This window comes from Scylla paramamosain, chromosome 2 (assembly GCF_035594125.1).
Source record: "Scylla paramamosain isolate STU-SP2022 chromosome 2, ASM3559412v1, whole genome shotgun sequence".
Taxonomy (NCBI): domain Eukaryota; kingdom Metazoa; phylum Arthropoda; class Malacostraca; order Decapoda; family Portunidae; genus Scylla; species Scylla paramamosain.
This window is the reverse complement of record NC_087152.1, coordinates 1,306,581-1,333,710: the sequence shown is the minus strand read 5'-3', so window position 1 is coordinate 1,333,710 and position 27,130 is coordinate 1,306,581. Positions and strand designations below refer to the sequence as shown.

Below are 27,130 nucleotides of genomic sequence, written 5' to 3'. Positions count from 1 at the left end.
TTGAAAGATTCTTGAAAGTCGCAAATTCTTCATTGGATGCTGGCTTTCATTCTTCACAGGAACAGCAATAGGTTTAGTGTAGCTCTTTCTTTCCTTGATATCTCTCTCTCTCTCTCTCTCTCTCTCTCTCTCTCTCCTTCCATCAAACACCAGCCCGCTTATCCCATTTTTTGTTTTGATTTCACCAGTATACATTTTTTTCCCACACGGATCTGCAAAGCCGCTGTCTTTTATGCCACTTTCCCAAATATTAGGTTCTCACTCCTAAGCCTTGACCCTTCCCCTCACCCATTTCCCTTGCAGATTAAAAAGAAGCAAAAAAAAAAAAAAAAAAAAAGAGAAAAAGAAAACTTGCGCTAAATATTCCTACAAAAAAAAAAAAAAAATCTCGGACCTTGCAATCCGAACCTCTATTATTTTTTTTACCTTGAAGCGGATTGACAACTCTTCCCTGGTAGTACTTGCTCTCGCCACCTCTGGGATGGGGTCTGGCTGACGAGAGGGAGAGGGAAAGGGAGGGAGGAAGGGAAGAGAAGGGAAAGGGAAAGATGGTCGGGGGCGTCGAGGTGAAAGAGGGAAGGTGGTGAGGTGGATTAGTCGGGATTAACTTGCTTTCTATATATGGAGAGTTGGGACGCAAGGTGGTGCCTCTAATCAATATCCTCACCTGTGCTGGCAATCACCCGGAGATGAGAGAGTGTCAGACTTGAGGGGATGTCATGAGTGTACGCTTTGTGGTACTGCAGTGATGGATGAGAGAGAGAGAGAGAGAGAGAGAGAGAGAGAGAGAGAGAGAGAGAGAGAGAGAGAGAGAGAGAGAGAGAGAGAGTCAGATGCTTTATTCAGCCTACAGATTACAGTGTCAGATAATAAAATGAAAATAAATAGAGGCTGAGTGGAGAAATCAAATTTTTTAAGCCTCCAATAAAAACTACACGCAAGTGGCAAACAATTCAAAGAAGCAAATATTGGCAATGCATAATAAAAAATATAACTGCTAGCACAGGAGGTGAAAGAAAAGAGAAGGGAAACAAACACGCGAAAATCGAGACTGAAATACGAAAGAGAAAAGACAAGGAAAAGACAGATAAACAGGCAGACAGACAGCCAGAAAAATAAACTGACAAAAAGAGAGAAGCAAAGAAAGGAAAAAAGCTAACAGAGCGAGACAGATGGATAAAAATACACACACACACACACACACACACACACACACACTTATCATGAGGTTTGCATTTCCTCTATAATTAGCTGTCAATTTACACGATTTTTATACCATTTGTACTGTGCGTCCGCTCATGTGGGAGTCTGGTAATGAACGATGCTCCTCTGTTTCCTCGGTTGTGCTTGATTTATGCTGCACGCACTTGTTCTGGGAGTGTGTGTGTGTGTGTGTGTGTGTGTGTGTGTGTGTGCGGGACCTGATGATGCTGCCGCTGCTGTGTGGTGCTGTCTATCGGGCTATTGATTTATGGTTGGTGTTGTTGGTGTGCTTTGCTCGATTGCTCATCTGTCTTGTATTGTGTTCTTGTAGAGTCTCACGATGTTTTTATGTTTCCTCTCTTCTTCTTAGTCCTTGATCTTTTTTTTTTCCTTTTACTCCACCTCTTAGTTTTTTTTTTATCTTGTCATTGCCTCCTTCTCGTCGTCGTTGTTGTTGTCATCGTAGTTTTTTTTATTGTCGCTGTCCTTTTTCGTAGTTGTCCTCTTCCTTGTCGCCGTCGTCATCGTCGTCACCATAGTCGTCCTTTTCCTGGTTTGTAATTTGTTAAAATTCGTGTACTGATTCCAGTCAAGAAATCTTGTTATCTGTTAACACACAAAACCAAAGTTAGTCGTGCTGACTAACTTTTCTTAGTAAAACCCATGGGGTCTAGAACGAGTGGCAGCATTAGTCACAGTGACTAACATAATGTTAGTCAATTTGTGACTAACTGAGCACTCAACCTGAGTATGGTCTTACTCAAATATATCTGACTAATGCCTTCATACTATTCACTACTGCTTCTACTAACCACATTAGTAAAGTGGATCATAGGTTAGTCAATTAAATGACTAATTAGTTAGTCTTTCTTAGGCAGATGATGAATCATTAGTACCTTTAATACTAGCAGCTAGCTACTGCTGTCTCAAGGTTAGGGAAAGAATAGGTAATAAATTCAGTATATTCATATACAATTAAATGTTCCCTCCATTTCATTGCATTAAAAAAAAAATAAAATAAAATAAACACTATAATTTTTATCATCTATAGTATAATATACTTTTCACTTGAACATTTAACAGAAAGCTCCCCTCAAAACTGTAATGATATATAAAACAGATGTAAAAAATAAACTCCATTAGTAACACTTCATCCTAGCATGAGAAAAAAAAAGCAACACAAAAACAACCTGTTTTGACAAGCCATTAAGTAAATAATACACATTTGTGAGTATTAATCACTAAAACTTGCAATGTGAAAAAGAAAGTAAGCATCTCTTAAGATATGAATATTAAACCTTCCTCCCATTCATAAACTAAATGAAAAAATATGTAAGTAAAGTTAACATAAATTAAATGTAAGGAGTTACAGACCCTGTAAAGAATAATTAATTAGTCCACTGCTAATCATTATATCACAGTACTTTTAAGAAACTTAGGGAAACAACCAGTGCAAAAATAGACATTTAACCTTATTTGTACAAGTTTTTAACCCAGATCATATCCATATGTCACCATTAATCCTTTAAAGCCACACAAAAAAAGAAAATGAGTATTTCTATGGGATATACTAACTAAACAAATCTACAGAAATGCTCAGAACAGTAATAAAGAAGCTTCACGTATCACTTGCAATAACACAGAGAAATAAGAAAAAAAAGGTAAAAATGCATATAAAAAAAAATAAATATATATGCATCATATGGTACATGAAAAAATACTTCCCAATTTGGAGAGAGAGAGAGAGAGAGAGAGAGAGAGAGAGAGAGAGAGAGAGAGAGAGAGAGAGAGAGAGAGAGAGAGAGAGAGAGAGAGAGAGAGAGAGAGAGAGAGAGAGAGAGAGAGAGAGAGAGAGAGTGTGTCTACTCTCCATTCATTATATATATATATATATATATATATATATATATATATATATATATAATATATATATATATATATATATAATATATATATATATATATATATATATATATATATATATATATATATATATATATATATATAAATATATATATATATATATATATATCATAAGATAACAATTCAGTAAGATTTCATGAATACTGGGTTGGTGGGAAGGGGAAGTACAAGTATTTCCTTTTCCTTTTAGAAAACTTATTAACATAATGTTATGTATTTATTTCACTGATTAATCTTTAACTGGTAATTGACTAGTGTGTGTGTGTGTGTGTGTGTGTTTGTGTGTGACAGAGAGAGAGAGAGAGAGAGAGAGAGAGAGAGAGAGAGAGAGAGAGAGAGAGAGAGAGAGAGAGAGAGAGAGAGAAGAGAGAGAGAGAGAGAGAGAGAGAGAGAGAGAGAGAGAGAGAGAGAAGAGAAGGCATTATGTGTGGAGTTGAATATATTTGGAAGTAGATTTATGCATTTTTGTAGCTCAATTCTGTCTTTACTTCATTGAGTTTTACAAGTAGAGATCTTGTTTTTGAAGTGTTACCTTTGTCATACTTGATACCTAAGAGATGGGATGTTGTGAAATGGAGGAAATGTTCACAAATTTTTGGGTGTTCAATATTAAACACAAAGCCCTGCTACCAATGAGACTACAGCCATAGAAATACATGTTGGTTCAGCTACAGGTGCACCATCAAATACACACTAGACTGCCCTGTTCTTAGTTCTTCTTCTGGTACCTTAAGGAAGAAATAATAGTGTAAACATTAATAACATTTTGACATTAAAATAAAATTTATATGTAGATGTATATCTTAAGGTGATAATATATTCAGAAATTTCAATATATACACACCACTCTAAAATCAAAGGTACTGAAATTTAACCTTAGCAAAAATGGAGTCTTTCCTTTCTCCAAGCAGGTGAAGTAACCCCAATATAACTAAGCAAGCATCTGGTGCAAATAAATAAATATATAAATAAATATGATAATAAGTAAATCAAATAAACAAAAGAAAATTAACTGTGTAAGGAAAAAATGAAGATATGGTCACATCCAATAGGACAGTCCACTAATTTGAGTACTAATCTTTTAAAAGTCTCCTGTAATTATTGCTTTATCACATAAGAATTAACAAAAATAAAGCTCCTCGATGGTTCTACTAATTATATGAATGACAAGCATTTTGATTGAATGCTCAGAACGACCAGTATACTAATGATTTTTGTCCTTTGTGTCACAGCAGCAAATCTTTTGTACGAGTATGCGGGTATGTTTTTTACTTGAGACACTATTTGGGTAATATCATAATACAATAATGCTTTGCCTAGCAAGTCCTCGTAAGAATATGATGAGTACTGATCGAAAAAAAAAAAAAAAGAAAGAAAGAAAACCCCAGCCGAACCTACATGCCCCGACATAACGCACTGATGTTCCGAACTCCCGATTCTTCTCATCATATCCACCAAAACAGTGTGAGAAGTCCTGAACTTCATCACAACCATGGAAGAAATCTTTATCAGACTGTTTGTACTTGCGCTAGTGCTGGCAAAGGTGACTCCAAGAATTCTATCTCCACATGAATTAGTGACCTGTCTTATTGGACTGCGAGGGAAGAGGATGCAGCTAACATTTCTAAAAAGATTGATAATATTTACATTTTAAATTTCAAATTGGACAGCCTATTGGGTTTATTTACACTAGAAATAATGTCTTTCCTTACGAGAGAGAGAGAGAGAGAGAGAGAGAGAGAGAGAGAGAGAGAGAGAGAGAGAGAGATGCTTTACACCTATTAAAATCTTTAACATCACTTATGCTGCAAACAATTATTTAGCCATAGCACTCAGCCAAAAATTTGATAGAAGAGCAGGAATTTAACAATTAAATTAGTACCTTTATAGAAACTGGTGCAAGCATTACAGTTTTAGATAGCTCATGCTTAATACAATGTTTGGTTTTTGCATGCAGCATAGTTTCATGAATACTAGGCTTATAAAAGTGAAAGATGCATTGCTAATGATGAAAAGATACATATATTAAATTGCTACCAGCTACTGAAATGAACAAATTGAACTAGACATTACTCACATTGACTTTCATCGTGGTCATAGAGTTCAAGTAAGGTTTCCATATACAGAGGAACTGCTTTTCTTTTTTTGAGAATGGCAATTATTGGGAGCCTATATTTCTCCAGCCCTTTCAAAACTGCTACTCTTAGGTCTGGTTCATCCACTTGTGGTTCTAATCTCAGGAACTCCTTGATTATCTGTAAAGATATAAGCATCAAATAATTATAAGTGAAGGTTACAGAGATGAGCATCTGCAATAACTGTACTTAGTTATGAGTGCTTAACTCCCGTCACTGAGGCCTTTGAGCCTGAGAGGGAGAATGGAAGTACCAGTAGTTAAATATCAATTACCTACTATAAAATATAAATAGCTATATACATTATAGCCCTACAAATAAAGTTGACAATTAGTAACAATATGTAGCAAAATCCATAAAGTGTACATATATACACACTTATGCCATCAAAAGTCTGAATCCATGGGTACAAGCTCAGGATTTCTGCTACAAGAATGTTCCCATTGATTATTTTTTTGCGTCTCTCAGAGAGTGTCAACTGCATGAGGCGTTCAGCCTGAGGAAAATCATTAAAGTAAAATTAGTTTTCATAAGTTGACTGTCCCGCCAGCCTCCCTCTCTCCCTCATATATATATATATATATATATATATATATATATATATATATATATATATATATATATATATATATATATATATATATATATATATATATATATATATATATATATATATATATATATATATATATATATATATACAAGCATCATTTTTCAGTGGCTATCCACCAGTACCATTGAAATTGCTTACATAAGAGCAGGTATTTTTAAACAACACCAGTAAAGAAGTCTCTGAAATATAAAAAAAAGATAAATCAAGCGTACAAATATCACATACCTTATCTAACTCGGGATCTTTCTTCATCCAATGTAGAGCAAGCCACTGTCTATGTCTCTCTAATGACTCATCATCTTCTGAATGGGGCCTTGGTGGAAGGTAAGCCTTTACTCCATACATCAGTGGACATGTAGTCTCTTTTGGCACTATGCAAGGGATCTTCTTTTTCCTTGACGTCACCTCAGTCAATGAGGAATCCTGCCTCTTTCTTGAATTCTGAAACTTGTGCTGGATGTGCAATTTCCATTGCAGCTGCAATTCATGCTCCTTGAGATCACTGTTTCTCAGGATGGCAGGAAATGATGTCAAAACAGCATTTGCCATATTCATATACTGTTCTGATGTTGGATAGCTGAAATATGATAATGATAATAATAATAACAATAATAATAATAATAATAATAATAATGATAATAATAATAATAATAATAATAATAATAATAATAATAACATATCATTAATAATAATGTCACAATACCTTGATATGTAATAATGATGATAACAATAATAATGATATCAATCTAGCTAACTATATAGATGGCTTAACTCCTTTTATTATATTATTATTATTATTATTATTATTATTATTATTATTATTATTATTATTGTTGTTGTTCTTAACAATCACCTAATTGTGCTTTTGTCCCAGTGAAATTGGCAGATAGTGGGTACACTATCTGAATAGTACACTCAAAGGTGGTTTCACACCTATCAGTGCCGTATTAGTATCGTATAGTGTCAGTGATATCCATGTCACTTTCGTGACGTCTATGCACACATATCCTTTCAGACGTGGAGTTGGCTATGATTGTCATAATTCTTGATGAAGAGCAAGATGCTTGCTTAACAAAAAATAAAGAAAAGAAAAGTGGGTACATGAAACGTGGAAGAAAAAGAGAAACTGAAGGAGATTTTGCTACTCTGTATGAGGAATTAATTAATGATGAAACAAAAATTTTCCAGTACTTAAGAATGTCCAAAAACTGTTTGATGACATCGCTCAGTGATGTGTGGTGTGGTGTGGTATGGTGTGGTGTGTTATGATGTGGTGTGGTGTGATGCGGTGTGTTCTGGTAAGTATAATGTACAATGTGATTAATTACATCAATTAAAAAGAGTATTTATCACCATTTCAATTTCTTCTATTTTATTTCAAACACTTGTCCGACATCCGTGAAAATTTTTAAAATACCAGTGACGACGATATTCCATTTCACGGAACGGAGACGTAACAATCACTTCAGTCAAAACACGGTACTTCGCCGTACGTGTGTAAATGCTTCCGCTGAATTCCAAAATGATGAATTTTTTTTTTACTGACACTGAAGCACTGAACAGCAAGGAACGAATACGGCACTGATGTGTGTGAAGCGACCTTAACCCGTATCCCTCTGGAGGCATATTCCCGAAGTCTGGTAATGTTTCGGCCCATTTACTCTTGTAGTGGTTAGGTTAGGTTAGATTAAGTTACGTATAGGTAATTTTGTCCGAGAACCTCAATGAGACTATTTTAGAGAGAATCCTACAGTTAGTTTTGGAGCTACAGCCTAGTGTCCATACAGGCTGGCGGACGACTCCTTCCAGACTTCAGGAATATGCATTCTGGCCCTTCACAAGAACTGACATCAGATCCCGGTATGAACACAGGCGGTGCATCCCATGTTCTTTTGTCCCTCTTCTCATTGCCTTCCCATTATATATATATATATATATATATATATATATATATATATATATATATATATATATATATATATATATATATATATATATATATATATATATAACACTCAGCATCCCTACATGCAACAAAACTTATCAAAACACACTCAAAATACACTCAAAACATCCAAAACACAACCAAAACACATCACAACACCCCAAAATACCCACTATACTCACCTAAACACAACCAAATATTGAATATTCACTCAAAACACCCCGTAACATCTAAAAATATCCAAATAACCCATCCCCACCACGCTAAATTTATCCAAAGCATACTCAAAGCACCCCAATATACCTAAAACTCATTCAAACACACTCAAAAGATTTAAAACACCCAAAATACACTACAACACCTCAAAACTCATCAAACACACCCAAAAAACATCGAAACATCCAAAACACACTTAAAGCACCACTCAACACAACAAACACGCCACAAACACACCCTTAAAGACCCAAAACTACTTGCACATAATCAAATACACCTCAAAAGACCAGACACACACACCCAAATTCACCGAAACACTTAAAACAGAAAATAAACCCAAAACAAACTCACTACACCTCAATATACCCCCAAACACACCCATAACACACAAAAACATCCCACAATATACTCAAAACACCCCACACGACTCAAACCACTTACAATATAACTAAAAACATCCTAAACCACATTTAAAACACCCAAAATTCACCCAAAACACAATGATAACAGCAAATATACACACAAAACACACCTAAACACCACCAAAACACACTAAACACCCCACAATATTCCTACATACATCCTAAATACGTAAAACACCCAAAACACACCAAATATTACAGAGAACTGCAGCGCAGCAAGGGAAACTAAGCTAAATATTGTTTACCTGTTTTGCCTCCTCCTCCATTTCTTTTTATTTCTTCCTTCTCTTTCATTTCTCTTATTTTCTTCCTTCTACTACAACTATCTACACGCCTGACTTTAGAAACAGCTGGAAACACTTGGAAAACACTGGAAATTACGGTAAATATTGAGGAGACACTGGAGCAGACCGAGTCCCGAATCCTTGATGACGTCATAGGCGAGGTGCCGGCGAGGTGCCGGCGCCCCGCTGCCATACGTACGTAAAGTATTTGATTTTGAAATTGACCCATAGAAAAAATGAAGCTAGGCTCGAATGCATTATATATTCTGACTTGACAATTACTTTAATTAATATTCACAATATCAAAACACCTCCAGTCTCAGTAGTTATAAAGAAATATTATGTGAAATATGGAAAAAGTGTTGGAAATTTTGACACCATTAAAAACACTGAAAAGTCCACCTATTCCACTTTACACTGGTAAAAAAACATTTTAAAAAATCTGAACTATTTTTTAAAATAATGCACACTTAGTTACAAGCTACAATAAAAAAATAAAGAAGCTAAAAAATGACAAAATCACCACTTTCAACAGGACAATAAGCCTATTCAAATTCCACATACTTAACTCAACAGGAACGCAACATACTTTAAAAATCATAAACGATTTTTTGAAGCAATAAAATCTTCATGAAAGCCTCAAATAAAAAAGCCAAAAACCAGGCTATGTAAATTTCACCGTACAAACTGCCCCTTATTTACATAAAAAAACAACACCAAATTCAGCACATTTACTTAACTGAAGCAAGAAAAACACTTCAAAAGCAACGAAATATTTTTAGAAACCATAAAATCTTACTATACAAGCCAAATAAATTAATTCAGAAAAATAAAAAAAAATATTGGAACCAACAAGCCGGAACAGGTGCCAGTCCATCATGGCGGCCCTCGGCGGCGATCTCAGTGAGGGAGCCGGCGGCCATGTTGCCTTATTTATTCCTATATAACACCAAAACCAGGCAATGACGGATATATCTGACCAGCGGATATGAAGGCTAGACATGTGGATCCATCTTGTGATATGTTAGGCTTACAATAAGTGAGAGACGAGGCAAATAATGGCTAATAACACAGCTGAGGGCTTGTTTACATATTGGCGAACATTAAATATTTGAATAAATTTCTAACTCTTTCCAGACTCAGACGTAAACAAAACCTAAATATAAATAATTAACCCCTAAAAAAACTAAATAACGAATAATGAATCCTAAATAAACGAATACAAGACACTACAGGGAGGATTAGGGTGTTGTGAAGGCAGTAAGGCTGACTGAGGAGAGACTGGCCCCGCTGGACTCACCTTACGTACTCGTGCCTCTCTGGTGATGCTTGACGGTGCTTGGTGCAGGAAGAAGGTGTCGGGAAGACGGAAACACTGGTTAATAGAGCGTGTAGGGCAAGATTGACCAGTGCTGACCAAAACACTGCAGCCAGCCAGCCGCTCGCCGTGGTAACTCCCCAGCGCCACCTGTCACTGATCCAACACCCACCCACACACACACACACACGCACACACACACAAAAGTTGACATGCTATCAAATAATATGTCAAATAATATAAATATCCTCACTTCCTGACTCTCCTTTCCCCACTCCACCCCCGATAAGTGATTATAAACGCAATCTTCACTCAGTGCGGCACCGTGTCACCGCAGCAAACACGAACCAGGGCAGAATAGGCTCAACTGGAATGCTCCTACTCTCTCTCTCTCTCTCTCTCCTCACGACTGTTTTTCAAAGCTATAAAGATGATTATCAGGGTTTTCAATGGTGTTTCTCCTGTTATTAATGTAGAAATGTTGTTAATCTGTCACTAAAACCGTAAAAATACCCTTGAAGACCTGTGCAACTACTGACAGAGAGAGAGAGAGAGAGAGAGAGAGAGAGAGAGAGAGAGAGAGAGAGAGAGATAACTAGCAATAACACTCACACACACATACACACACCAGTGCATTTATACGAAGGACTCTCCTGAACTAGACGAGGTCATACTTTGATGTATAATTTGGAAATCAGCTATTTTTTTCTATTAAGACACACGCAATTAAACGCTGATTTCCGGACGTGTCACTTGCGATCATACCACGTACTCTCGTGGCCTTGTAATGCGCGGCTGCTTAACGGGATGCACGTTCTCTACTTATGATACAAGTTATTTCCGAAACGTCATTTTTTTTTTTTTCCCCTACGTCCACTCAGAGGTCAAGCATACGCAGCTCACTGGCCCTTCCTTCCGCCTCCATCTTTCACTTTGTGCTCCAAAACCGTGGGGAGGGTACAGTGTCGCCCCACACACTCGCCACTCACTTTTCCTGCCTTTCTTACACTCTCGGGCGCCTGTAAGGCCTAGTACCTTTATATAATTTATTTATTTGTTTACTTATTTGTATAGTTATTCATCTATGTATCGCTATTGTTATTGTTGTTGTTGTTATTATTATTATTATTATTATTATTACCAATATGCTATTAGTTTTTTTTGCATTTTACCATATATATTTTTCGTTCTGTTCTTTCTTATTTGATACATTTTATTTATTTGTTTACTTGACTTTTAACGCTAACCTCTTGCTCTTTTGCAGCAGTTGCTCCTCCTCCTCCTCCTCTTACTCCCACTCATCTGAGCCTTTCTCCTCTTTTCTCTTCGCGTCCTTGTCACTTCATCATTTCCAATATGCTTCTCATCCACTTGTTATTGATCCATCTCGTCATCTCGTCCTCTTCGATCTCCTCAGTCTCCTCCCCTCCCTCTCGTGGTTCTATCTCTTCACTTTTTTTTTTTCCTCCCTCTCAGCCTCCTTTTTCTGTCTCCGTGCCCTCTCCGCCCTCCTCGCCACCACCGTGAGATGCAGACTTGCTTGATCCTTTCATCTCATAGATATGCAAATAATGAGCATGATACCGGCATATCATCTCCCTCTCTTTCTTCCTCCCCCTCCTCTTCTCATCATGTATGCTGCCCTTCCCTCCCCCTTCCTCTCCATCACTTGTCTAGTGCTATTCCTGCCTCATCTTCCCCCTCACCTTTTCTCTCCTTGCATCATCCTCTGCCGGCGCATCTTCCTTTCTCGTCGTCCTTCTTCTCCTCATTAGTATTCGTAATATTCCCCAGCCTTTATTATTTTGGTTAGTATCATCGACGACTTTCATTTTCATCTCTCCCATAGTTTCTTACTGTTAATCTTTCATCTCTTTTTGTTTCTTCTTGCTAGTCACTCACTGCTTTTAATTCACTTCTGTCTTTACCATCCTCGGCTCTCTCGTGGACTCCCTGACCTCGGCATAAATTACTTTCTTACACTTTGCTGTCTTCATACGTGTGTGTGTGTGTGTCTGGTGTGTCCAAAGCGCAGCTCTAGTCTGTCTCCACCTGAGTCAATATCTAGGGAATGCCAGAATAAATGATAACTCAGTACATATATGCCATTTCTCAGCTATGTTCGAATCCCCGGTAGTGCATCAGTTTGTTCAGTTAGCAGTGATCAGATCAAATTATATAAGTGTTTTGAAAAATTGAACGCGTGATTCAACGCCCAAACTGAAAACACTCCTGTCCCTGTGAGCTTGCTGGCAGATGATGGCAGCCTGGCTTTTTCCATTTGTGTGCCATTGTCTAACCTGACCTAATTTAACCTAACCTAATCTAATCATACTACTCTCACGATAATGTTGAGGCGCTGCATGTCATTGAGGTGCGCATCAGTTGTAATTCTCTCTCTCTCTCTCTCTCTCTCTCTCTCTCTCTCTCTCTCTCTCTCTCTCTCTCTCTCTCTCTCTCTCTCTCTCTCTCTATATATATATTTGTAGAAACACACACACACACACACACACACACACACACACACACACACACACACACACACACACACACACACACACACACACACACACACACACACACACACACACACACACACACACACACACACACACACACACACACACACACATATACACATACTCGTACATAAGAGTATATAAAATTTAGTGTGGTGAGAGGCCTTGCAATGAGGCGTGAGAGGCGTGGATGGGCGGCGGGACGCAGCCCTGACGCTATGCAAATACAAGACATCGTTAGCATACTCGTAAGTACATACAGGTTCTGATTCTCACACGTGCCTGTTCGTATAGCAGATATGTTGTCTTGGAGACATTTTGTACACATTAAGTGTTTTAACTTTACATTATTTCTCACGCGGTACTTTTTTTTCATCCGGTTAATCTTGTATTTAGATGCGCAGTGCATGTTTTACACAGATTGTTACGCACGTAAGAACTGCCTTCCCGGTTCTGTGGTGTGCATGTCCCGCTGGTGAAGCTTCGTTCATTAGGCGGCTTTTAGGAGCACAAAAACGCCAAGCGAACACATGTACAGTGAGTCCCCCAAGACCTGCCTAGATAGAATACATAATAATAAAAATGAAATAAAGATAAAAAGAACAAGGCTTCATGATAAAAATAATAATAATAAAAAAGACCCAGAAAATACAACAAAATCTTTAAGAAACTCAGTCGCATCCTTTTAGTCGTTTCTTTATTACCAACACATCCCAACTGCGGAAAGAGATGAAGATATTTCACAGCAATATTTGGTATATAAACGATTTTCAAACTAGATAGGGTAAGAGAGGGAAGGAGGAAAGAAAGATGAATGAGTAGATGGAAGAGGAGTAGGAGAGTGGATGAAAGAGTGGAGACAATACATTAATAGAAAGAAGAGGGTTGAATAAGTAGATGAATAGAGTGGTAAAGGAGTAGAGAGAAGGAAGAAATTGAGTCAAGAACGAAGGAATCGGCTGAGGAAGAATATGAAGGAAAGAAGAGTGCGACGAAGGTACTGGAAGAGAGATAGATGAGTAGAGGGGGAAGAGGGAAGGATGGAGGGAGGACCCAGCGGAATTAAGAAAGATAGTCCGTGTTGATGGGGTGGCACTTAGAGGAGGTAGAGGTGCGAGAAAACGGGCGATGATTGAGCACTATAGCGGAGCGTAATGATAGCTTGGTGGGTGGGGAGGAAGAGAGAGAGAGAGAGAGAGAGAGAGAGAGAGAGAGAGAGAGAGAGAGAGAGAGAGAGAGAGAGAGAGAGAGAGAGAAGAGAGAAAGAGAAGAGGAAAGAGGAGAGGAGAGCAGGGATTGCATTTCGTCACCTAAGTTTCTACTCGAGAAACAGACAAATAAATAATAAGACAGGAAAAAGAATGGAAATACTAGTATAAAGAGGAAGACAATGTATATATGTACGTGGGTTGTGGCAAGAGTTAGAAATGCCAAAGTAAACAACAAGAGATACATGATGTCACAGGAGACAGAAGGGAGAGTATCAGGGGGGTTGAAATTGCGGTATTACTCAACGAAAATGTAAAAATATGTAGCACTAATGATATGTATAAGTTAATATCTACACTATAGTATTGTTATTAATGCTACATTGTATTAGTATTAACATTGATAAGAGTAAATATGTAATAGCAACAAAGATCGTAGTAGTAGTAGTAGTAGCAGCAGCAGTAGTAGTAGTGGCAGCAGCAGCAGCAATAGTAGTAGTGATTGTAATGTTAATAGTCGTAGCGGAGTTAGTAAAAATATTATTACAGGTGCTTGCATTTGCTCCTTTACCTTTCTTGGCAGCCTTGCTTTCTTATTAGCATCAAAAAGAAAAAAAAAAAAAAAAAACAGGAGAGGAACGGGAGCAGGCGGAGGGCTTAATCTGGTAGAGATGACAGGTGAGCGAATTCATATATCACGGAGCACGAGTCCATTAGGGTGGCCAGGCGAGGTCCGTGAATCATCCGCGACAGGTGCGCTGATCACCGTCAGGTAATTGCTCCCCGCGGGCTGCTCTTGTGACGGGTCGTGGTGTTCATCAAGACGAATGTACGAGCCAACACCCGGGTCTGCCTTACTGGATGCTTGCTTACCTGCACACACACACACACACACACACACACACACACACAGATGAACTTATGTTAAAATGGTTCAAAAGAAGAGGCGAAAAATACTCGTTTTCTGGACAGAGCAATAGATGAACGGAATATGTAACTAAAAGATGTATTCGTTAAAAGATTTAGGGTGAAAAGAATGCGATAAATGAATACTGAAGGTGGCGGAAACAACTAATAACTTTACTCTCTCCTTACCACTCAATTTGTTAATGTTTAATTGCTAATGAGACAACATAGGCTCGTGTTATTAAACGTTCTGATCTGTCGTCAGGAGTATTTTCCAAGGCCGCAAATAATTAGTCGGGTTCTCACAGGTGTTTTCCTCATTGATGGTGCAGAATTCTCGTTAATATATCGCTAGAATGATGGAATTGCCCTTAAAAACCACAGTAACTAACAGTAAATCTTACCAGAAGTCGACATAAGACACTGAAACGTTTGGAAATAAGTCCATAATATTGTTTTATGGATGAGGCCGAAAACTTTTGAATCAACCGCATCCTCCGGCCACTTCCACATTACTTCATTTGTCAAAGTCTGGTCTCAGGATCCATCAAGCTGTGTTGTAAACCTTTAAGAGTCCGACACACACACTCCTTTCACTCTCATCATGCACTTGCTTCGTGAATGCTGTACATATTTATATCACCGCCTTCTCTTAGGTGTTTGTTACGCATCTCGGTCACAAACACAGAGGTCCGTATTTTTAAACGCATTGTTCTCGCATAAAGATTTTTCAAAGACCACAGGGATGATTAGTTGGGCTCTTGCAATTGTTTCCCCTTGATGGTACATAATCGTTAAGCTGTCACTTGATAATGAAAACACCTTTGAAAACACGTATGACTTTTAATTATTTTCCTCATATTCTATGTAAATTTGTTCTTATGCAGTTAACACTTTTTTTCCCCACTCATTCCCTCAACCATTGTATTTAGCACACGTAGGTGGGATAAGGCGGTGTTTAGAGAAGGAAGAGGTGTGAGGAAACGCGAGAAGGCTGAATACAATAGCGGAGCGTAATTATAGCTTGGTCGAGAGAGAGAGAGAGAGAGAGAGAGAGAGAGAGAGAGAGAGAGAGAGAGAGAGAGAGAGAGAGAGAGAGAGAGAGAGGGAGGGAGAGGGAGAGAATGAATATAAGGTGTATTAAAGAACAGGAAGAATCTGATGAAATGAAGCTTCTCAAGGTCTTGTCTGCTAAGTATAACCTTAATGATTCCATGTAAACAAACACATACGGTCCATTTTCTCTCGGCTCTTGAGGAAAAAAAAAAAAAAAAAAAAAAAAAAAAACGCGCCAAAACAAATCTCACGGACGCGGCCTGATTCAGCATTATTTGACGCGCTAAATGACAGGGAAATGATAATGTACGTGCAAGTAGGAAGAGTTCTGGAGGACGCGCCCTGCTTATACCGATGTACAGGTGGATGTAAAGAATATATGAATGTGTGTATCAAGACCAGAATATAGTGTACGTAGGTTTAGTGATTTTGTTCAGAGTGAATGATTGCAGTACCAGCGAAAAATGTAGTAGTAGTATTAGTAGTAGTAGTTGTAGTAGTAATAGTAAGCTGCATTGAAGTGGAAAGGGCATGCAGAGGAAAAAGAAGTAGTAGTAATAGTAAGCTGCATTGAAGTAGAAAAGGCATATCGATGAAGACACGAAAAAAAAAAGGTACCTCAGGGAAAGTAATACTTATTCGTGATTAATGCCTTAGGAAAATGGTGAAGGGGAGAGAAAAGGAAATGTGGATTTTGTACCTGTGGGTGATGTGTCTGCGGACGTGTGAGGTGACAGGGGTGGTGGAAGAAGGGACGTGGGCTGGAGGAGGTGCGGGAGAGGGAGAGGGAGAAAGAGAAAGACAGAGAGATGGAATGAAGAGGAGAGGGGAAAGGGTGAAGAGGAGGTGGATGTGGTGGACTGGATGTGGGAGGGAATGGAGGGAAGGGAGGGAGGCGAGGATGGAGGAGGAGGGAGTTTACCAAGCACACACGACCCACGAGCGACGGCCCTCACACCTGTCCGCTGCGAGAGAATCCCTCATTAACCCGCCTCTCACCTGACCCGAGTGTTAACAGAAACCTGCTGACTAAAGGCCGTACCGCTGACCAAACTTCCTTACACACACACACACACACACACACACACACACACACACACACACACACACACACACACTTACAAATAAACATGCGTGCGAGAACATAAGCGAAAGTGTAGACGTGTGGTGTCTTGTGTTTTAAGTTCGTTTAACACTCGACTTTTATCTTTCTTTTTTATCTTCAAAAGAATAAGTAAGGCATGGAAAGAGCTGCAAATGGGAGAAAATAAATGCGTGCATATTGCCGCTCCATAAAACCTTCTCTTATACATGCAAAGTGGCTGGGAATTATCTACATGGTGCGCATCCATATCGGAGTGTCTCTTAACTGCGGCCCCGTGTGTTCCGAAGAAAAGTGTGGAATATATTGGCCTTGGATGGTGAAAAATGGTGGGGATCTTTGTAAATATGTGTATCATTTGGTCATCCCTGTGGCTCGCTTTGATGATCCTTGCCACGAAGTCTGAGAACTAAAATATCTAACTGACAGAAGATGTAACACACACACACACACACACACACACACACACACACACACACACACACACACACACACACACACACACACACAATATCAAGATTTGTACCCAAGTGCCAAATCCCGCAGCCCAGCACACATCACCTGAGTCACACACACGTGCTGGTTAGCGTTGCCGCGGGTGTCTTCGGGCGGGCGAGAGAGCTGCCGTTTGTTCCGCTTCGCTGCCACGGAGAGCTCGTCTTGTGAGAGGGATCAACTCTCTCGTGTCGCTGAAGGGTTTGGGAATTTGATTTTCGCAGAATTCCTACCTTACCAGATGTCTTAATTAGGGTTTGCGAAAAAAAAAAGAGAAAATGATGTTTTACCAGACGTCTCGAATGGGGTTTGCTTCCTCTTTCCTTTGTGGTTCGCTTTAGTAATATCATCAGCCTCCCTTGGCCATGCATGAGGTGGTGTGTCCTTGACTGTTTATCACGGAGAAGGCGTCATTATTCGAAGAAATGCGGATTTTTTGGGGTTTCTTTGCTTTATCGTTGGTCTTAAGGAAGAGTAGATGTGCATTTATCCTCGGAGCAGTGATAAACATTCCCTCAGGGTGTTGCAGTCGTCTTTAATGGCAGCAACACGGACACAACAAGCACCAGACACCAAGGCAATGATTCAGGTCTCGCCTCTATGTACCACCACCGCCGCAACAGTACCACCAGCGCCGCCACCACTAACTACCCCATCATAAGTTAGCGCCAGCCACTCCGCCCACCCACCCCATTTGACTATCCCATCCCGGGTCAGAGTTCTGCACAGATCGTGTTAATTATGAAATAAATCTAGCTATGTACTACACGACCCCATGATCTCTCCCCAGTTCTTCTCCTGGTTTCCTTGCACTCTTTTAAAAGGGCTGTTGGTAATATGAATAAGCGAGTGGGGAATGAGTCTTAGGCTATGCAAATATAACTTTTTACGTATTTACTTGTGTGTATATGTTTTTTTTTTTCCTCTTTCAAGTGCAAAATGGGGGGTCTTGAATGTTCTCTTCTGATTATGAATGCAAAAATTTTCCCTAATTCGCGAGGGAGTGGATAATCACCAAATTGGGGGTTAAGGTGACGGAGACGAGTGAAGCAATTGTATGCACCGACCTTACCTGGCGCCCTCCTACCCCGCCCCGCCTCCACACCTGCGCCCACTCCCTCACGCCTCCCACCCTCCAGTCACAGGCATGCATTTCAACCTGATCACAAAAGAAGCGAGGTTGTGTGTGTATGTGTGTGTGTGTGTTTGTGTGTGTGTGTGTGTGTGTGTGTGTGTGTGTGTGTGTAATGTTGCTTGTGTGTGTTGCTGCTTGTATGTATTATAGCATGCAGTGCTGAACCGATTAATCAGAAGATTCACCTTGCAATGGAGTAAATATAAACATTTGTGTATGTAAGTATGTTTGTTTGCATATGATTACTGCATGATGATGATGATGATGATGATTGTGATATGAACAAGGATTTTTTTTTTTTTTTTTTTTTTGTGTGTGTGTGTGTGTGTGTTTGTGTGTGTGTAGTCGCCGCGCTGGAAGGAACGCAAGGTAGTAGAGGTGGTAGTGATGGTGAATCAGCTTTTAATTTTTTGAATCTATTACTTAGTATCTGTCAAAGTGTTCATTTGTGCTACTAGCTTTTCTCTTATTGTTTCTCCATACTTATATTAGTTTTTGCCTTGATCTACGTCTAGTCGTTAATTAACAGTTGATAAAAAAATAGAATATTCATTTACGGATGACGAAAATAAACCATGGATACGGCTTTATGAAGGATGTGATTGGTGTATAACAAGCTAGCAGGTCATTAATGAGTGTTTAATTGCCTCGCTCATCTACTTGATTATGGAGTAATTGATTTACGGCTAAACTCACTAATGATTGAATGACTGATTGATTTAATGTAATGGTGCCCGGAAGATTCACTAATAATAAGAGTGTTTAATTAAGTAACTCATCCATTTAGTTACATAACAATTAATGTGCGAGTGGACTCAGTAGTGACTGATTAATTACATGATTTAATTTAATGGCGTCGCCAGAGATTCACAAATGAACTGGTTGATCTCGAAACACTGAACACAACGATCTACTTGGGACAATTAGTGTAATAGATTACTTTTATTGACGAGGTGACAGATACAGATTATCACATCGAGTGGTATAGTACACGCCCCAGAGGACTGGATAATTTAGGAAAATAAAGTAAGAAAAATAATAATGTCAGAACGATTAACCTAAAATGATTGACGTACATACAAACTTTTTACTGACGAGTTGATTAGTTCAGATTTCAGATCGAGTGGTACACTGGAAAGAGACCTGGAAGACTTATTAGTCACGGAAAATAACATATACTAGTCTTATTTCAATGTGCTGTTAGTGTATACGAGTGCACTTAACTTAAAAGCTATTGAACTGATTAATTATTTTTATTGAGGATTTGACATATTTAAACCATTACACTGAGTAGTATAGATGGTCTGGAAAACTATCACTTCAGCAAACTGATATATAGCCATATTTATAAATTCTAACTAAGAAGCTAACTTAGAACACTAAAGAACTTGTGAACATTTTCCTGACGAGGCAGCTCATCTGGATCATCACATCGAACGGAGTGGATGGCATGGATGACTTGGTAACACAGGCAGACTAACGGATAACCTTACTCGCATCTAAGCGTACTAACGGACCGGCTAACTGCTGACCACTAGACCCAAGACATGGTGAGGGACGGCGGTCGGCGTGCACGGGCTAAGCTGCGTCGCGCAAGGCCAGCAGGTTGGGCCTCTAATAATTACCGGGTTTACTTGGCGCCCAGAACCGCCCCCTCTACTCAAGGTTGCCCGCCGCCCACGCACTCCCCTCCTTACTCCGTACTAGCCATGAGGGACGAGGCGCAGGCTGCAGGAAAGAAAATTGGAAAAAAGAGGAAGGGATGGATTGAAGAGAGAGAGAGAGAGAGAGAGAGAGAGAGAGAGAGAGAGAGAGAGAGAGAGAGAGAGAGAGAGAGAGAGAGAGAGAGAGACGTTTAATTGGGGGATCTCAAGGTTCCTCTCAGAATTATGTGGTTCTGATATTGCAGCAGTTTGGTGTTCTGTTTTGTAGGTAGGTTTTGTGCATCATGTACGAGTAGGGAACGGGAGAAGTAAAGAAGATATTTATTTTTGCTTGAATTCGTATGATTTTTTTTATTTCTTTCTATAATTTTATTTTCCTGTTTTTGTGTGAGTCTGTTGATTGTCTTGTTAGTGTGTGTGTGTGTGTGTGTGTGTGTGTGTGTGTGTGTGTGTGTGTGTGTGTGTGAGTGTGTGTTCATGTATGTGTTTGCCAATTTCTTGTCTGTCTATCAGTTTACATCTCTTCTTACCGGTATTCTCTCTCTCTCTCTCTCTCTCTCTCTCTCTCTCTCTCTCTCTCTCTCTCTCTCTCTCTCTCTCTCTCTCTCTCTCTCTCTCTCATACAGACAATATCACCTCACTCACTCACCACCACCACCACATCACCACCACCACCACCACCACCACTACCACCACAAGCACTCACCCTTCACTCCTTTCACCCTCCCAATCTGATCACATCCTGCCGAATTTGCGCCTCTTTCATGCCGATATATGCCACGGCGGAACGAGATAATGGTTGGCATCTCTCTCACCGCGACGAATCCACAAATATACAAGAGTGACTGGCCGGGGCGCCACGCCGACAAAACAGGGCGCCCCATTAGTGACTGGTAATTGCAGAGCGGTAGAAGGTCTCCAGCGCCTAGCGGGAGGTAAGTTGGGGCCATTACGCGTGCTCTGAGGGCGAGCGGAGAAGGCTTTGTGCAAAGGGAAGAGCGAGGGATGCTGGGTGGTGTGCGTGAGGGGATGACAGAGGGATGTGTAGCTTGTGGGAATGAAAGGGAAAGGCGAGGGAGAGATGATGATGAGAGGGATGCTGGGAGGTGAGCATGAGGGGTGACAGAGGGATGTGTGGCTTGCGGAAATGGGTGGGAGAGAAGTGAAAGATGATGACAATGGATTAAACAGCGGTGTGAAGAAAGGTAAAAGAAGGATGGAGACGAGGGAAGATAGAGGTGTGATAGATGGAAAGGGTGTTGAAAGAGACAGGAAGGAAGGATGGAGAGGAGGTAAGTAAGGATGTGATAAATAAAAAGGAGAAGTGCATATGCGAGAAAAAAAAAAAACAACCAACTGAAGAAAACGGTGAATGTGGCTTGTGAAAAAATGAAAGGGAAAGAAAATGACGGCATAAAAAAAAGCTTAAAATACATGGAAGATAATAATAGTTAAATAGCTTACCATAGAATTGTTAACTTCACTGAATAAAAGGAGAGTAATATATGGAGTGATAAGAAAACTTATAGTCGTATTATGGAATGGAAAGGAGGCAAAGAAGAGGTGCAAGAAAGAAACGATATATTGTAAAAAGTGATATTAGGAGAGGATGTTACAGAGGGATGTGACAACTGCAGAAAAAAAAAACGAGAGAAGAGGAAAAAAAGACAGGGAAGAAGGATGTGTTAGATGTAAGAGAAGGGTGTTGGGAAGTATGTAAGGAATGTGGGAAGAGAAGGGGAGAGAAGAAGAGGGATGTTTCATATGGCTGCTGTGAAGGAAGGAAGGAAGAAAGGAAGGAAGGAAGGAAATAAAGAAGTGTGGTGTGATGGGCTTGTGTGTCTGTACCAGCTGATGTGTGGCAAGCGGTTACCAGGTAATGTGTGAAAAACGGTCATTGAATGAAGTGACAACAAGCGACTCGCGACATGGCAACACACACACACACAAAAAAAAAAAAAGAAAAAAAAAGTGCACTGAATGTTTAATTTCATGCATGAATTATTTCACAACGAAATATGAATATCAACACGTAAATTGCTGTTTTGGTCTTCTAAGGTAATTTTATGGGTAAATAAACTAAAGTGGATGCTTAAACGCTCTTTAATCTCCAGGGGCCAACATCTACGTGTTTTTTATTGCCATTTGGTGACTTTGAAAACCTGAGATGATTATTGTACGTATATGTTTGCGTCCATATTACATCATTAAAAAAAAAAGAAAAAGTAAAGATATTCAATAATACAAACCTGCTTTTGACGATGAGCCTCGACAATCAAAACTGGTGTCCTCTCCATGCACAGTGCTGGTCAACTGAAGGACCTCTGTGCTTAGTGCTCCGGGCTGTAGGGAATCGCCGCACTGCCATCTGTGTAAGCAAGGTAAAAGGGAAAACGCAGGCTGAAACAGGAGTATTATAATATTTTCATGCTTAGATTAGAGAAGACCTGAAATAGAAACGCAAGACATGATAAAGTGCTCCTCCTTGAGCTCTATCACCCTTCACATTAATTTGTCTCGTATTTCTGCCGTAAAGTCACTCACTCCACGATCTCAGGTGTGTCTCCAGTGGGACGTGTCTGGATAAAGCCCTCGCTGTCAGATTTGTAGCGGTCATAAAGTTTAGTCCAGGTGGCTGACGATGCCATATGGTGTCAAATGCAGCGTACAATAAAACAATAAAACCTGACACATATATCAAGTCACACTGCTAGGCAAATATCAAGACGTGAGAGGCGACACATATAAATTTTGCAAACACGGCAACCTGTCGATGGCGCAGATTGTCAGCTTCCAGTGTACGAAGTGAAGGAGAAGGACGCTTTCTACTTCACTTTTTTTGTGGGTGGAGATGAAATAAAGTGGGTTTTTATATAGAGACTTTTTTACAGCCTTGGGTCATCTTCCTTCAAACATAAAAAAAAAAAAAAAAATACAAAGACTTCTTCGTGCAGTTTACATTAATGCAGGTTAGACAACACGCATGAGCTTCAGATTACTACTTTCGTACGTCACTTGTCTAAGGAAGGTACATACTCGTTTTGTTGAGGCTGCCCAGTGATGATAAATGGAAGGCTCAATGCAACACGTACCAAGCTTGAGCAAATATCTTCTGTCATTCCACCCCTTGGTCCACACACGCGACCGTTCACTCCTCCATCTGTTCATCGGGAGGTTAGATTTATAACACTGTGAATAACCCCACACTTCTTTCTGTATTTTTGTATGTCTTGTTATGGCTGTCTGTCTGTGTCTGTCTGTCTGTCTGTCTGTCTGTCTGTCTCTGTGTCTGTGTCCCTGTCTGTCTGACTGTTTGTCTCTCTGTCTCTCTCTCTCTCTCTCTCTCTCTCTCTCTCTCTCTCTCTCTCTCTCTCTCTCTCTCTCTCTCTCTCTCTCTCTGTCACTACGCAAAATGATCTTCTATAAATTCAGTTACGCAAGCTGTGTATACGTTCAGGTTTTATTGGGTACCTGTACAATTAAGTACCGGTTTTGTTTTTTTATTTCTTCACCTCATCACTTTACGAAGGAAGGGGCGAGTGTTTTTATGCAGTACGCTGGTGGTGAAGAATTGATTTAATGTGTTTGGATCCGCTACAGCAAGGCCATGGGAAGGCGGATGAAGGAATAATTGCTTAAGGCTAACTATATATACAATTATACTGGTGATATGTAAGCTTCATTAATATATTGCTCATGAATTTTCTTTCAGACATAAGATCTAAGATAAGATCTTACTTTGCAATTGGCAGTTTCTTAAAATTTAGGCGCTGAGAAAACTGTGTTTTTAAAAGTCTCTCTCTCTCTCTCTCTCTCTCTCTCTCTCTCTCTCTCTCTCTCTCTCTCTCTCTCTCTCTTTCTTTCTTTTTTTCTTTTCTTTCTTTCTTTCTTTCTTTTTCTCTCTCTCTTTCTTTCTTTTCTTTCTCTCTCTCTCTCTCTCTCTCTCTCTCTCTCTCTCTCTCTCTCTCTCTCTCTCTCTCTCTCTCTTTCTTTCTCTCTCTCTCTCTCTCTCTCTCTCTCTCTCTCTCTCTCTCTCTCTCTCTCTCTCTCTCTCTCTCTCTCTTTCTTTCTTTCTTTCTTTCTCTCTCTCTCTCTCTCTCTCTCTCTCTCTCTCTCTCTCTCTCTCTCTCTCTCTCTCTCTCTCTCTCTCTCTCTCTCTCTCTCTCTCTCTCTCTCTCTCTCTCTCTCTCCCGCTTACTAAAACACCGAGAGATCCAGTCAGTGTTTGAGACTGAATATGATGCAAATTTTGGGAAAGTAGAAACAGAAATGATCTCTTGACGGACATGCATGTAGGCAGACGTGCTGTGACACTAACACGTGCAGACAGACATCCACCATTGGTGAAACAAGCTAACAAGAATGGGACCTTGAGCGGATATTAAAACGTCTCTAGTCGCCGTCGTCTGCTTGCACCGGGTCTTAGCCACAAATATTGCTATGCATGTATATTTATATATAATTTTTCTGACCACAAAGGAACACTGGCAAAGGACAGCACGAAGTTAACAAAAAGTCAGTTTATTTGCTTCTTACTGAAAGCTTAAGTAATAGAAATCCTGACGGGGCTGGCCAGTTAAATTTCGGAGGTGTCTTCTGACTTTTTTCTTAAAAGTGTCCAAGCCGTAGCAAGGTGGAAAGACAGAATCATCGAGAGTCATGTCTGTTAATGGTGACTTGCACCAATGGAGTTCATTCTTCCTGTTATATGTTGTCGATCCTGTTATCAAGATGTACAGCACCGTAGTGGCTGTGGACCATCCTGGCTGAATTCTTATAGCATAAGGTGATTTTTCTGAGTTGTGCTGTCGGAAGAACTGTGGAAAAGAAACTCACGTATTGTTGGAATTATTTACTTTTCAATAAACTGTAGCTTTTGTACGCATTGACTTTTCCCAAATATGCACCTTACCTGCACGTAGAGTGGAAAAATAAGCTTTGTTAGACAGGTAAGGGTACATTTGCTTCTTCATTTTATCACCATATTCTACACCTCCTTTGTCGTTGATGCACAATTTTTAATTAAGTGTCATGTCATAATATTGAGGAATGAGGAGAAAATCTGCAGGTGAAGGAAGAAATTAGCCCCTCAGTCCAAATGCACACACACACACACACACACACACACACACACACACACACACACACACACACACACACACACACACACACACACACACACTTAGATGAAGTAGCGCGGTTGTGCGTAATGTATGAAGAGAGCAAGCATAACTTTTGCTATGGATCACGTAAATAAATCCTAGAGAGTTCCCTCGTAAACCACAGGTAGCCTTTGTTTTGGGATAATGCTGCCTTCACTAGACGTCAAAATCACACTTAGCGGCTTCAACAACAAGAAATCAATGATGATGCAGTGTAAATTAAAAAAAAAGTGGTCTATAAACGTAAGATACAGAGAGAGAGAGAGAGAGAGAGAGAGAGAGAGAGAGAGAGAGAGAGAGAGAGAGAGAGAGAGAGAGAGAGAGAGAGAGAGAGAGGGAGAGTAAAAATCCGATAAAGTGGTTAGAGATGCAGGGAGAGCAGGAAGAAAAATAAATTAAGAGGAAAGTAAAGATTGGAAGAAAGGAGAGAGGGATAGGTAGAGAAGAGAGAGGGGAACAAGTTGAGAGAGTGAGGGGTTGGGTGACGTGTGTCTGTCTGTCTTGGTGAGTGAGGCGAGGAGTGAGGTGGAGGGAGAGGTGGGTGGTTTGGGAAGGAAAGGTTTGAGTGTGGATGAGAGAGTGTGAGTGGGAGGGGCCGGGCTGAGTGGCGGAGCAAGATAACGTCAGGGAGAGAGGCGTGAACTCGCGGCTCCTCGGGGCGCATTACCGCTTAAGGTGAACCATTTAGGAGTCATTTCTCTGAACTCCTTGACTAATCTGGCCTCTCCTCACTGTTAATAAAGTAGTCTGCTGAAAGTTTTAGAGTGGGCTTTTAAACATCACTATTGACAGTAAGAAAGTGGACTACTGCTTCGTCTTTTACTTCTTTTTCTTCTCCTCTTCCTCCTCCTCCTTCTCTTTGCTGTATTCCCTTCGAGCTCACTAAAACGGACTGGTGCCAATTTAGAGCATGACTGCGAAAGACACTACGGAAAGCAAGCAATAATAGGCTTAATACTTAAAGTTTGATGTATAATTTAATAGGAGGCCAATGAGACGAACAGTTTGGTTCAAATTCAAAGTATGATTTCAAGACATAGACACTATTGGCAACAAAAAAAAAGTTACCGTGGGAATTATATCTTACAAAGCGTCTTTCCTTTGACTCGTCCCAGCTATGGCCTCTCCTTAAACTTATATAATTTCAAAAGGTGTTCGAATGTTTTAAATGTTTGTTTGTTTGTTTGTGTGTGTGTGTGTGTGTGTGTGTGTGTGTGTGTGTGTGTGTGTGTGTGTGTGTGTGTGTGTGTGTGTGTGTGTGTGTGTGTGGTGGGTAACGTCATCTGTGGTTACTTAGATTTAGTATCTAACAAGTATCATAACGTCACAAGCTTTCACTGTAGTGGCTTCTAAGGCTAAATGAAGTACTTTGGTGTAAGTTTAGATTGATCTCTTTCAGCAAGTTACTTTTGGGTTTAGTGCTTGTAATTTTATTTATGCTTATTAACACCGTTTGAAATGAAATAACAAGTCTCATACTGAACTTTTAAACCTGCAAGAGTCAAGACGCAGTAGCAGTGACGACCCGCGCCTCGCTCTCTTCCCATCAAAGTCCTCGCCGCCGCGCCATTATCAGACTAATGTGACTTTTATGGCTCCGTTGGAAAGGAATGTTTTTGTGGTGAATAAGAATTTGTGATTATTGTCTTGTTTTTGGGGCTGGGAGAAAATCTGCTATCATTACAATATTCTCTTTCTGTCTGTCCGTCTGTCCGATAACTATTTGACATCTGAAGCAGCGAGACTTTTATACCATTATCTTTTTATACCAAAGATTGGATCGGCTGAGTGTAACGACATACTTGATTTTAATTTAATCGAATC

At 39.8% G+C, this 27,130-nt stretch overlaps 1 protein-coding gene and 1 long non-coding RNA gene across 3 annotated transcripts in view; one reads left to right on the top strand and one right to left on the bottom strand.

The window, feature by feature from the left end:
- Positions 1-27,130, top strand: part of LOC135107996 (uncharacterized) — a 145,078-nt gene that overhangs the window by 14,558 nt on the left and 103,390 nt on the right. The window lies entirely within an intron of this gene.
- On the bottom strand, positions 3,569-10,797 carry LOC135106410 (uncharacterized). 2 transcript variants are annotated; one of them, XM_064015411.1, is made up of 5 exons: positions 10,042-10,797; positions 6,100-6,451; positions 5,204-5,381; positions 4,002-4,069; positions 3,569-3,854 (listed from the first exon to the last, which is right to left on the bottom strand). In XM_064015411.1, the coding sequence occupies exons 2-5, from the start codon at positions 6,427-6,429 to the stop codon at positions 3,795-3,797; spliced, it is 636 nt and encodes a 211-aa protein (XP_063871481.1). In that variant the 5' UTR covers positions 6,430-6,451; positions 10,042-10,797; the 3' UTR covers positions 3,569-3,794. The 2 variants fall into 2 exon arrangements, with proteins under 2 accessions (XP_063871481.1, XP_063871489.1); XM_064015419.1 differs by lacking the exon at positions 4,002-4,069.

What these genes read in the sequence shown, in the direction of transcription:
- LOC135106410 (XM_064015411.1), bottom strand. Translation starts at nt 6,429, where the DNA reads ATGAATATGGCAAATGCTGTTTTGACATCATTTCCTGCCATCCTGAGA. An exon ending in TGACCACGATGAAAGTCAAT is followed by an intron (nt 4,070 to 5,203) that starts GTGAGTAATGTC and finishes TATTTGCACCAG; the next exon opens with ATGCTTGCTTAGTTATATTG. An exon ending in AAGACTCCATTTTTGCTAAG is followed by an intron (nt 3,855 to 4,001) that starts GTTAAATTTCAG and finishes TTCTTCCTTAAG; the next exon opens with GTACCAGAAGAAGAACTAAG.